Source organism: Scylla paramamosain, chromosome 29 (assembly GCF_035594125.1).
Source record: "Scylla paramamosain isolate STU-SP2022 chromosome 29, ASM3559412v1, whole genome shotgun sequence".
NCBI classification, from domain to species: Eukaryota; Metazoa; Arthropoda; class Malacostraca; order Decapoda; family Portunidae; genus Scylla; species Scylla paramamosain.
In genome coordinates, this window is record NC_087179.1 from 9,506,880 (window position 1) to 9,519,918 (window position 13,039).

The 13,039-nt window shown below is 44.8% G+C and overlaps 3 protein-coding genes across 3 annotated transcripts; 2 read left to right on the plus strand and 1 right to left on the minus strand.

Moving 5' to 3' along the window:
- The first annotated feature begins 4,036 nt into the window (after nt 1-4,036).
- Nucleotides 4,037-6,154, plus strand: LOC135115242 (uncharacterized). Its single transcript, XM_064031787.1, has 3 exons — nt 4,037-4,083; nt 4,795-4,935; nt 5,203-6,154. Exons 1-3 carry the CDS (start codon nt 4,072-4,074, stop codon nt 5,602-5,604), a joined length of 555 nt encoding a protein of 184 aa, XP_063887857.1. The 5' UTR covers nt 4,037-4,071; the 3' UTR covers nt 5,605-6,154.
- Nucleotides 6,155-7,122: 968 nt separating this feature from the next.
- Nucleotides 7,123-11,757, minus strand: LOC135115624 (uncharacterized). The gene is made up of 2 exons (XM_064032551.1): nt 11,403-11,757; nt 7,123-7,178 (listed from the first exon to the last, which is right to left on the minus strand). The coding sequence occupies exons 1-2, from the start codon at nt 11,755-11,757 to the stop codon at nt 7,123-7,125; spliced, it is 411 nt and encodes a 136-aa protein (XP_063888621.1).
- A 194-nt stretch (nt 11,758-11,951) lies between these two features.
- LOC135115669 (pro-resilin-like) lies at nt 11,952-13,039 on the plus strand. Its single transcript, XM_064032590.1, has 3 exons — nt 11,952-12,044; nt 12,198-12,257; nt 12,478-13,039. Exons 1-3 carry the CDS (start codon nt 12,033-12,035, stop codon nt 12,769-12,771), a joined length of 366 nt encoding a protein of 121 aa, XP_063888660.1. The 5' UTR covers nt 11,952-12,032; the 3' UTR covers nt 12,772-13,039.

A 13,039-nucleotide genomic window follows, 5' to 3' on the forward strand; every position in this document is an offset into this window, starting at 1 on the left:
GTACTCAATTAAACACTATTAAACACTTGCGATGGAATCTGAACCTAACTTGCCGTAACCTGGATTCCTTGCACGGCCCACTGGTTTTTTCGAACACCGTATTGCATAATCCACACATACATACACACATATATAAGCAGACAGACAGACAAACAAACAGACTGACATACATACATACACACATACATACAGAGATACGGACAGACACACACACACACACACACACACACACACACACACACACACACACACACACACACACACACACACACACACACACACACACAAAGAAAAATAAAATCAGTGACTAAGAACAGATGAGTAACCAACAAACAAACCAATTAAAGAACGAACAAATGGAACAGATAAAACAACAAGACCAAACAAACAAACAAACAAACAAACAAAAAAAAAAACCTCCCTGACATCTTTTACAAAACACGAACGAAAGTCAATCTCACAAAAACCAACGTCAAAATGAAGAAAGAGAAATCCAACACAGCTCCATAGGCCTCCGAGCAGTTTATTAGGCCTGAGGGTAATCAGTTCCCAGCACGCGCCGCACCTCAGCGCCCGGAAATGCCAAGGCTGAGCGGCGGTGGTGTAGAATTTGTGGGAAAAGTTGAAACTGTCGGAAACTTGCAGGGTCAGTTTTCCCACGCCGGGCCGAGGCTTTCGTGTCTTTGAGATGGACGTGGGCGTGTTCTCCTTGCATCAGTACCCGCTCCTTTTTTCCTCCTTGTCCTCGTTTGTGTTCTCCTCTTCCTCCTCCTCCTCCTTTGCCTCCTCCTGGGCGCCAAAATATAATTAGTTGATTAGTACAGTCGGTTTCTCCTCCTCTTCCTCCTTTCCTTTTTCCTTTAATAGTTTCTTTTTTCTTTTCCTCTTTTTCCTTCTGATTCTTTCACATTCTTATATCATCCTCTTCTTCTCTTCTCTGTTTTCTTTTATATTTACTTTGTTTTGTTTTTCTTTTTCTTTTTTTAGTATTCTCAAATTTCAGTTATGTTCTTATTCTATTACCTCTTCTTTAATTTTTCTCTCCAGTTCTCGTTTCTTTTCCTTTACTCTTGATTTCTTTATTAATTTCTTCAATATTCTAAATTTTTCATTACTTTCATATTCTACTTCCATGAGTCTCACTAACAACTCCTTTCCATCTCCATCTCTCCACAACACAACACAACACAACAAACACAACACCTGCCATCAACCATTCCATTCACAACTCCATCACCTGACACCATTAACCTGCATAATACTTCTAACACTCTCTTCACACACCTATATTTTTTCCACCCTCCTGACCTACCAGTGCTGTACCTGTGCGTGGCTGATTACCAGGTAGCACGCAGGTGTGTACAAGAACCACTAGTATACACGTAATCCCAGAAACATGAACGCATTACAACATACGTGCGTACTCACTTATTTGAGCTCCCAACCTGAGAGCGAGTTTCAACATACACGCAGGTAGACAAGAGGATGCTATACAGGTAACACGCGGGTAACCTGTACATATATCACAACTTAACCGTTACCTTTTACTCATCACTCTATTAAAAAACTAGAACTTGCTGCTGGTGTTTTTCTTTCGCCTTACGCAGACGAGCGGGGGATGAAGGCGAGAGTGTGGCGGTTGGGAGTGATCTTCTCTATCATCTCCTTGCATAGTTCACAGCCCCGTGTTTTGAAATGCTTTGTTCTCTCGCCAGGACTAATTTTCACTGGCCACGGAGATGACTGGCCAGGTTTTCATGCCTCTTTTTTTTTTTTTTTTTTTTTCTATCGACGATGCAGTCTTTGTTAAGCTGTCAGTGGAGGCATGGAAGCACACTTAGACGTATTTGAAGATTCTGATAGCGTGCACTAGAGCGTGTTGAAATGGTCGAGGTAAAGTAAAGTGTTGGAGAATGCGATGTAAGTCCTACTGAATCTTTGTTGAACTCTCAAGGGAAGCACGAAAACACACTTATAAATACTTGAAAATCCTAATAGCGTCCACTAGAGCCTGTCAGAAGTGGTGAGAAATTGGGGAATGTTCCAAGTTTTACAGAATCTTTATCAACTCTTACTGTAACATGAGAACACAATCAAACGCACTTGAAAATCCTACGAGCGTCCACTAAAGACTTAAAAATGTTGGAGGCAAATTTAAGTGTTAGGGAATGCGATCAAAGTTCTTCAGAGTCTTAATTAAACACTCACTGGAATATGAAAACACAATTAAAAGCACTTTAGAATACTATGAGCGTCCACTACAGCCTGTTAGAAGTGGTCAAGGCAAATTGAAGTGTTTAAGAATGCGGTTCAAGTTTTTAAAGGATCAATTTGCGCAGTGTTGAAATATGGAACGTAATGTAGCAGACGGCGCACCTTGCCTCGTTTTCTTTGGCAAGTAATCCCATTTCGTTCATTTGTTTTCATTGTGTTTCCTTTTACATTGTGCTGTTCTCGTGTACTAATTCGTAAAAGGGTAATTAAGTCAGCAATTGTTTCTGTTTGGTCTTCCTTGAGTTTCTCTCCGCGTGCTACTTGTTGATATGGAAAGACCCTTATATTCCTGTTGTTTCGTCTTATACTTTTAGCTTAGATGGTGTGTGTGTGTGTGTGTGTGTGTGTGTGTGTGTGTGTGTGTGTGTGTGTGTGTGTGTGTGAGCTTAGACCTCCTAACACACACACACACACACACACACACACACACGTACTACATCGCGATAGAGGCACCTAATAAAAATTCAGTGACCTCTATTATTACATGCTCTTATTTTCTCCTCCTCCTCCTCCTCCTCCTCCTTCTCCTTCCCGCGAAGACGACCCTGAGAAATGCCCTTGAGAGAGAGACGAGAGAGAGAGAGAGAGAGAGAGAGAGAGAGAGAGAGAGAGAGAGAGAGAGAGAGAGAGAGAGAGAGAGGAGAGAAAGACAAGGTTCCTGCGCCGCTCTCACAGAAGGAAGGCAAGAAAAAAATATAGAGAAAACGAGAGTAAACAAAAAACGTAAGTGGCTCCAGAAGACATTCCAGCGAGGACACGTGCTTCTAAATCGCGTGGGAAGAGAGACATTAAGACAATTTGACTGACTATACGAGTAACTATATCACTTTAACTTAACTTTATTAGCCTAACCTAACCTAACCTTATCTATATATCTGTATAACCTAACTTAATCTTATCTAGTTCAACCTAACCTAACCTAACCTAACTTAACCTTATCTATAGTCTAACTTAACCTAATCTCATCTAGTTCAACCTAATCTAGTTTAACCTGACCTATGCTTGTCTAGTTTAATCAGTCATAGTCTAACCTATCTAGTCTCAACTGCCCTAAACTGGCTTAACCGTATCTAAGGTACCCTAACCTAATCTAATCTGGCTTAACCGTATGTAAATTAGTCTAACTTAAACTAACCAATCCTGGTCTAACCTTATCAAAACTAGTCTTACCTAATCTGAACTAGTCTAACTTAACCTAAACTCGCCTAATTTAATCTAACCTAACCTATCTAGTGCAACCTAACGTAACCAAACCTAATCTTATCTAAACCAGTGTAACTTAACCTACTCTAACCTAACTGATGCAAGAGCCTACATCGTTAGTACCTCACCTAGCTTACTACCTTAACTCAATAGCAGAGGAACGTATATCCATTACTACCTGGCCCAATTAACCTCACCTGTCCACCCCACAAGCCTACGTGCCCTCTATCACTCCCCTTCCTCCCTCCTTCACCTGCCGTGGATTTCACCTTCACTCACGGTCTCAACTGCAGATTACGCCCATGTTTTGCCCATTAATTGATCTTTCTTTCACCTCCTTCACCTTCCTTCTCTTTACGACCCTATGCTGCCACGCCCACGCCTCCGCCCACGCGTCGCCAGTCCTTCTGTGACCTAGACATCTCTCTTGCCCGCCCCTCTCCCCTGCCCCCGCTCTCCTTCCTCTCCAAAACGCCCGTCCTTCCTTCCCGCCAGCCCTTCCCGCCCCGCCTTAGCCCCGACCCACTCTTGCAGTATAAATATAAGGTAGAGTGACCCAAGGCATAGCACCAGTACTCCCGGAAAGCCTCTGCCATGAACACTAAAGTACGTGGTCTCTTGTGCTCACCTGTCTCTATTTCTCTGTGTTTCTCTGTGTTCTGTTGGGTGTGTCTTCTTTTTTCTGTGTGCTTGTCGTGCTTGTATGTCAGTTCATCTCTTTATTTCTCTTTGTCTTGCTGGGTTTTGTCTTCTTTCTCTTTTTTTGTGTTTGTTTGTGTTTGTTTATCTCTTTATTTCTTCTCTTTTTGTTTCTCTTTTTTTTCTTCTCTCTCTCTCTCTCTCTCTCTCTCTCTCTCTCTCTCTCTCTCTCTCTCTCTCTCTCTCTCTCTCTCTCTCTCTCTCTCTCTCTCTCTGAATCCTGTTGTCTTTCTTCAGGATCTCTATTTCTTTCTGTCTATCTTTGTGTGTCTCTGTACGTCTGTCTGTGTCTGTCTCTTTGTCTATTACCTCTTTTCCTCTCTCCATGCATGAAATTGAACGAGTTGAAATGTGTGCACAAAGACAAACAGACACCCAGTCAGTCAGCCAACCAGACAGCTAGACAGACAGACAGACAGACAGACAGACAGGCAGCCAGTCAGCCAATTCATCCATACATCAATCCATCCATCCAGCCAGACAAACAGGCAAGCATACATACATACATATAGACAGATATTTATACACACACACCCACACACACACACACACACACACACACACACACACACACACACACACACACACACTCATCATTCCGCCCTTCCCCACCCCCAGGTCGTCCTCCTCCTGGCGGTGGTGGCCCTCGCAGCCGCCGACAAGCGCCCACGCCCTACCTACGGCGCTCCCCCTCCGCCTCCACCACCCCCTCCTTCCTACAGCGCCCCTGAGCCCCCACGCCCTGTCTACTCCGCCCCGGTAAGTTAACCTAACCTGATCCAACTTAACCTAACCTAACCTAATGTGAAGTGATCGCATCTTTATTTTTTTTTACCTACAAACGGTGAAATGATGTTGAAAAAATAGCATCTTTATTCTCATCTCATTATTTCTATCTGTTTGTGCATCTACCTATTTAGTATCTAACGGTCTGTGTGTCTGCTTATCTGCCTGTCAACCATTACATATATTTCTTCATTGACACCTGGCTATGCTCATCAGTCCCTCTCCTTTTCCCCCCAACAGGAATCGTCCGAGGAGGTAGAGGACCCCCCTAAATACGCCTTCAACTGGGAAGTGGAGGACCACTACTCCGGCAACGACTTCGACCACCAGGAGGAGCGCGAATACGACAACACCAAGGGATCCTACTCCGTGCAGCTCCCTGACGGCCGCCTGCAGAAGGTGACCTACTACGTGGACGGTGACTCAGGCTACATCGCTGAGGTCACCTACGAGGGCGAGGCTCAGTACCCGGAGTCTGAGGAGTCAAGGGAGTCCTACGGTCCCCCCCAGCCCACCTACAGCGCCCCTGAGTCCGAGGAGTCCGAGGAGGCACCAGTCTATGCTCCTCCTCCTCGCCCATCCTATGCTCCTCCCCAGCCCAGCTACGCACCGCCAAGGAGGACCTACGGCACGCCCCAGTAAGTCCTGTGAGAGTGTGAAGGAGCTTTCCTCTCCCTGATGCAAGACAGACATACATACAGACAGACCCAAGCTTATCTGAACCCTGATTTGAGTTCGTTGTAAAAAGGTTGTCTTTCACTCTTGCCTTTTCGCTTTTCTCTCGCTTTTATCTTTTTTTTATCTTTGCCTTGTCTAGTACGTTGTAAGGATGCCGTTCAATTCCTTTCGTCTCCGTTTTTTTTCTTTTCTTTATCTAGTTTTACCACTTTTGCTTTCGTTTCCCTGTGAGAATCTTTTGTTCACTTTCCCTTTCTTCGTTACCTCACTCTCCTCCTCTTCACTCGTTGCTTTATCTGGTTCAGCCACTTCCCTTGTTCTCATTGTCTTCCTCGCAACGGTTCTTTAGTTTTCATTTTCCGAGACTCCTTTTTTGGATATCCCGCTCTATTTTTTCTTTTTTCCCTCTTGTAGCCCATCATTGTATATACCATTTGTGCAAAGTGATATATGTATGCTTATGTATTTATGTATGCACACAGAGCCCTTATTTATTAAAGTCTACGCATTACAACAGCCTCGTTTTCTCTTTGGTGTGGTGACCTCTCGCGCTCTTTCGTATACACACACACACACACACACACACACACACACACACACACACACACACACACAGGAAGAAAAGTCCCGCCGCTTAGCTGTCATAGTTCAAAGGAAGATTACTATTCAGCTTCATGGTCGCAAACCTTCATAGCAGAAACTCGTAAGAAATCGAAGACATGGATTTATGCAGAATAACTGTCGGAGGAAATGTTACTTGCTGCGTTTTTCTTTTTCCTCCGTTTTCTTTTGTTCCAATTTAAGAGTGGAATGTGCCCATGAAATTGAACTGAATGGATACTGGGTGCGTACGTCAAGATTTTGTCGCAGAAAATGGAGTCTCTGATCTGGCGGGGATCTTGCAAAATCTGGCAACTGGTTTGACTTGGCAGATCAGAGGACTTGAAACAGAAGGAACGTGGTATACACAGCGGAGGCCAGAGTGCCACTACTCGACTGTCAGCCATCACTGTGCTGCATGACGAGTGGTCTGTGAGGCACCGCAAGACTAAGGGGTCCTAGCAAAGAATAAATGAATAAAGATAAATAAATGAAATGATAAATAAATAAATAAATAAAAAAAAAAATGAAAAATAGAAAGAACAAATACAAAAATAAAAGCAATAAATAAAATGAATAAATATATATAAGTAAATAGAAACGAACAAAATAATAAAAATGCAAGTAAAACAAGACAAAGATAATGAATAAAAAAAGTAGTCTTCGTAAAATAAATTCATGCTAGGTTACTTGTGCTTGTTCTTTTTTTTACACTCATATCTCTGAGCAATCCCTCTCAGAATGCGTGCCTGTTCTACCAAAACTATTTACGGAGTCAGTGCTCGAGACAACTTTTTCCCTGTACAATTCTTTTTCTCCAACCTGCCAAGAACCTGCTAACTGTAACCTGCTCCTGCTGCTACAGACCAACGTGTGTTCGATCTAGATGCTGTGTCTGGTGCTGTACACATTGCTGTTTGTGTGCGTACTGCCGGGGACTGGTGGGGAGGGAGAGTGTGTTAATTCTGTGGCAGGTTAAGTAGTGTTGATTCTGTGTACCGTTCGAAAAGGTGACAGCTCCATGTGACCCTTTGTTGTCGCTGGTGTGTCTTAGGTCAATGAATTAATATTAGAGTGGTGGTTTGGTGGGTTTGGTTGGCTTGACATTTTTCTGAGGTGTGGGGAGTTTAAGTGTGTTTGTTCATCAGGAGGAGGAGGAGGAGGAGAAAGAAGAACAGAAAGGACAACAACGATGACTAAGTGAGGCGCACAGCACACACACACACACACACACACACACACACACACACACACACACACACACACACACACACACACACACACACACACACACACACACTGAAGACACAAAAACAAAATATCACCGATGAAAACTAATTAAAGTAAAATAAATGAAAAAAACAAAAAAACAAAACAAAATAAAAACAAAGAATATTAAACCCAAACAATAAACGGGCCAGGTCAGATATGAATCAGTTGATAATAAGTGGAGGTCAGAGGGCCAGGTGGCAACAGGTGAGGCAAGTAAGAGGCACTGAATATCCTGACAGTCATCCCTGCAATGCCTAATCAGTGCTCTGTCTGCCTTTGTCCACAGGAAGGGCGCTCTCTCTTCATCCCAACCAGTGCCACGTGACCTCTTTGCCGCGGCGCCATAACCTCATCGGTAAACAGGGAGCATAAAAACAGATTTAGTCTCAAAGTTTATGCAATAGGTTAACTTTTTATTCCTATCTCTCTCCTTTACTAAGTTTGCATCGCGTGGAATTATAATTGTAGGCCAAGACACACACACACACACACACACACACACACACACACACACACACACACACACACATTCACCTGCATCACTTTCGCAATGGCTTACTTTCTGTTATTTACGGGACGAGAACAAGTCAGGCCTGTGAACAATTTATCTAAAACCTATAATAATGATATCTGAGGCTTCATGAAGCTTCTGTTAATATGTGGTGCTTATTTTTCCTGGTCTATCTATCTGTCTGCTTATCTCGGTTTTTTTTGTCTGTGATCGCTTTTATTTTTCCGTTCGTCTTTCTTTCTCTTGTCTATCTTCTTTTCTGTCTGTATGTACGCCTGTCTGCCCATCCATATTCTCTTTTCTCTTACCACCTTTTCTCATCTCTCTCCTTCACTTCCTCCTCTCACTCCCTCACCTCATCTCTCCTTCACCTCCCTCCCTTTCTTTAACCCTCATTCCCATCCCACCCTTTCAGAAGCTTGCCTCTAATATATCTACCTGTCGCACCTGAAGGCATGAGAGGGAGGTACAGTATGTAAGGAGGGCACTTACACACTCACACGCACATTGAGGGAAGGGCTGGACGAGTGACCTTGCTGTGTGGAAAGTTACGAAGACAGCGGTGCATGGTTGGCATCTTGAAGTGTAGCGAGTTTGTGGCCCACTAAATATTGTACTATATACGCGGTCTCTGTACTAAAACTCCTCCCTTCCCTGCTCTAACTACCTGTGATGAACTGAATGGGCGTTTACTTTTTTTCTTTGCTCAGGTATGGTCAGGTAGTTGCCTCTCAGGAAGGTTTTAATTGTGGTCTTCATTGGTCAAGGAATTACAGGTCTTTAGTTTTAATGAGGTATAATATTTCGTTAATTTTCGTGGTTTATTTTGAAATGGTTGTCTGCAGTGGATTTTCTGTTTTGGCTCCTTGTTGTGGTATTTGAAAGCAGCCAGTCAGTCAGGGTCAGTCAGCCGTTCACCCATTCAGTCCGTCCGTCAACAACTAGTCATTCAGCCAGTAAGTCAGTTAACCAGTCGTTCACTCATTCAACCACCCAAACAGTCAATCCATCAGTTACTCAACCAGTTGATCAACCAATCACTCATCCAGTCACCCAAAACACCAACACACCATACAATCAATCATACAGCCAGGCAATCAAAAAGTAAAGTAGTTATCAAATCAACTAGCTATCCATCCAATCAAACAACCAGTCAATCAGTCAACCAGTTACCAGTCAAACAGTCATTCAACTAACCAATCAACAAGTCAGTTATTCAATCACCCAATCAATCAGTCACACTCAATCAAACAATCACTATCCTGTTACACGCCTTTCCATATAACACCCTAACATTTTTACTAATTCTATAACGACTCCTCACGGCAATATATTTTCTACGTGACTTCTGGCCTCGTAAACACACCTGGGGCTACTACACAGGAGAGGAAAGGGGCGCTTAAAATTGGAAAGAAAACGTGACGTGAGGTGGCGCTGCATACCTTGCCGGGCCATGAGTCAAGATAGTGGCGAGTACATGGCGTGAAGCTGGCACGTTAAAAGCGGCGAGGGAGAGGAGCCGCCCCCGCGTGAGCCATAAAAGGTAGGTGCTCCTCCCTCCCTCTAGCGGCTGCGGCCTTCATCACACCCTGCCTGCCCTCTGACCCCATAGCAGCAGTTCAGTCTGATATACGAGGCAGATTTTTATATGTAGTGTTAAATTGTGTTTTGTACGGGGTAATATACATGCATAAGGACCAGGTGTGTGCGTGTGTGTGTGTGTGTGTGTGAGGAGAGTGTTTTGCGAAAGGTAAGGACGTGTTTTGGCCAATGGAAGTGTTAGAGAAAGCATTCGACAGAGTATATTGGTGAGGCGTCGTGAACTTCTCTGAGATTGTATTGGCTGCGTGGTAGACTGTTAAAATCTTTCCCCATTTTTTTTTTTTTTTCATGTAAGCGTGTCTGTTTCCCGTCTGTTCCAGGTCGCTCAAGCAGAACCGCTTATCTCTCCTCTCGGTTACGTTATCTACGGTAAACCTGCCTTTTTATCCCCGATCTTGTGGCCTTTGTCTGCTGCCCTTCTAGTTCACGCCCTTGCAAAACTTCGTTCGTAATCTCTCCTCTCCGATTCTCAGTTTGGCTTTCCTTTGAGAGACATAAGTTAACAGGGGGGGATCTGATAGAGGTATTTAAGTGGTATAGGAGATATAACAGGGGTGACATAAGCAGGATTGTCAGGGTCAGTAATCAGGATAGGATAAGACATAGTAGGTTTATTAAGCTTGATGAAGTTAGGTTTGACAAAAAAAAAAAAAGATAGGGAGGAACTGGTGAGTGAATGGAATAGACTCAGTGATCAGGTTGTTAGTGCGGAGTCACAAGGGAGCTTTAAAATAAGACGAGACAGATTTGTGGAGGAGGATGATAGGTGAAAATAGGTCGGTACGTTTCATGCGTGTAGGACTGACGGCTTCTTGGAGCTTCCCTTACGTATCCTCTTATGTTATGTTCTTTCACCAACCACACTTCTCACGAGCACCAAAGGCAGTGAAGAGTAGCGTTTTTGATCAAGTTAACCTGCTATACTGGTAACCATATGTATTTTCACGTAAAACTATATAACACAAATTAACTAAAAAAAAAATAATAAAAATAACGTAAGTATTTAATGAGACAAGAGAGTTGCCAAAGATTATTCACATCAGATTCATCAGAGCCATGTTTGCCTTCACAGGACTCACGAAGCCTTCCCAGGTACAGGATCAGTTTCACAAGCAGGAAGGGAAGTGGCAATGCATTTGTTCGTATACAGAGGCCGTGTGAAACATTGGCTGTAATAGGATAGCGATGCAAACCTGTCTCCTTTGCGAAGTGGGGCAAGAGGTAACTAGATAAGCGGTAACCAGACTACTCCACGCGCTCGCTTCCAGGGAAAAAAAAAAAAAAAAAAAAAAAAAAAAAAAAAAAAACCAGGTGGAAAGAGTAACAGGTAAGACAAGAGTCACCGGAACACACTGATGTAATAACGAACAATTGAGTCAAGGGTTAACGGTGACTCAAAAAAGCATCGGTTAGTCACTGGTTCACTCGCCAGTCTCCTCGACACGAGTTTGTCCTCATCAGCGACCCGCGGTACTCGTGCAGAAGGCGCAGGGGTGGTGAGGGGGGAAGGGGGCGCGCAGAGAGAGAGAGAGAGAGAGAGAGAGAGAGAGAGAGAGAGAGAGAGAGAGAGAGAGAGAGAGAGAGAGAGAGAGAGAGAGAAATAAAAAGTAAACTCAAAGATTCTTTTGAAGATAAATAATATTAATGAATAAAAGAAAAAAAAAAAAAGAACAATGAAAAATGTTAAACAGAAAAAGAATGTGTCTGACATGATGAGTCTGATATGACAGGTGACATGATGAGCCTGACTTGATGAGCCTGACATGATGAGCCTGACTTGATGAGCCTGACTTGATGAGCCTGACTTGATGAGCCTGACTTGATGAGCCTGACATGATGAGCCTGACATGATGAGCCTGACATGATGAGCCTGACTTGATGAGCCTGACATGATGAGCCTGACTTGATGAGCCTGACATGATGAGCCTGACATGATGAGCCTGACATGATGAGCCTGACTTGATGAGCCTGACTTGATGAGCCTGACATGATGAGCCTGACATGATGAGCCTGACTTGATGAGCCTGACAAGACTGCTGGGTACTATGGAGTGTCAAGTACAGGCCCCGTGCAGTGAGCCTCCAGTACCTCCAGCGGGAGCCGCTAAGCAGACCTACATGCCGGTGACCCATGACCCATTGCGCCGCCCATTCTAAAACCGGTCTATGAATTTTGATAAAATGAAGAAATCTTAACAACACCTAACCCGATATTTTTTAGAAATCTCGCCTCTAAAAAAAAAAAAAAAACGTCTGGTGTGTCAGGAGGAACAGGAAGCTCCGCGGTACTCGACACATGAAACGAATTCGGGCACAGCCAAAAATATCAACGGTCACTTCACGCGGTGCGAGGTATATATACGTGCAGACACCTGAGGCTACCACACTCCCTGCGTCACCACTGCACAATGACTGCCAAGGTAAGCCTTGCATTGTCACTGCCTCTAATGCAATTATCGTTCAAATGTTGCCTATAAGGGCGCCTGAACATCTCGAGGCCCGTTTCGGTGCACCAGTCACTGCTCTCGCCTCCTCTGCAACTCCTTCACCAATCCTCTTCCTCCCCCTCACAGATTCTCTTCCTCCTGGCCCTGGTGGCAGCTGCCGCCGCCGAGGGGTCTCACTCCCACGAGGTAGGTATCGTTATACTTCTCGGAGTGTGGGCCGCGCGGGGCAACCTCCCCAAAGGTTGTCCCGCGCGGCCCACACTTTTGCAGGAGCGTCTGGTCTCCAGGGACTTCATGGAATGGCCGCGGCTGCTGGGCGAGTATCGGGTTCCAAAGTGTGACTCAACATTGCCGACATGACGACCACCGCCACGACCACGCGCTGATGCACTTTGCTTCCTTGCAGGACTCCTACGGCGCGTCCTCCGAGGAGGCCAAGTATGAATTCAGCTACCAGGTAAAAGACGACGAGGGCAACGACTTCGGCCACGAGGAGAGGCGCGACGGCGACCACACTCAAGGCTCCTACTACAACGAGCTGCCTGACGGCCGCCGCCAGACCGTCACATATAAAGTGAAGGGTGACTCCGGCTACGTGGCGGACGTCAAGTACTCGGGCGAGGCTCACTACGACTCTAGCTCCTACGAGTCCAGGGAGTCCGAGTCCAGGGAGTCCGAGTCCAGGGAATATTATAACTAGGTCTGCGAGGAGCAGCTTGACCTACGAGTCACTCACACACAAACACACACACACACACACACACACACACACACACACACACACACACACACACACACGGGTCAGCGGGGCCACATCACAGCTGCCATCCCCACCCTGACAACGCCGTCCCGCTGCCACACAGTCCTGCGTGCCGTGCGGGCGTCTCCTCACTTTCGTTACTCACCTTCACCCTTGTTATTGTATGTCGTTATGATATTGGAATGACTGAATAAAGTTAAAAAAGAAA

Excerpts from the sequence above, each read along its gene's own strand:
- LOC135115242 (XM_064031787.1), top strand. Across the intron at positions 4,936-5,202 it reads GCCCTGTCTACTCCGCCCCG|GAATCGTCCGAGGAGGTAGA; the intron begins GTAAGTTAACCT and ends TCCCCCCAACAG.
- LOC135115624 (XM_064032551.1), bottom strand. The coding sequence starts at position 11,757 with ATGGGTCACCGGCATGTAGGTCTGCTTAGCGGCTCCCGCTGGAGGTAC. Across the intron at positions 7,179-11,402 it reads CATCAAGTCAGGCTCATCAA|TCCCCGGCAGTACGCACACA; the intron begins GTCAGGCTCATC and ends CCTCCCCACCAG.
- LOC135115669 (XM_064032590.1), top strand. Across the intron at positions 12,258-12,477 it reads AGGGGTCTCACTCCCACGAG|GACTCCTACGGCGCGTCCTC; the intron begins GTAGGTATCGTT and ends GCTTCCTTGCAG.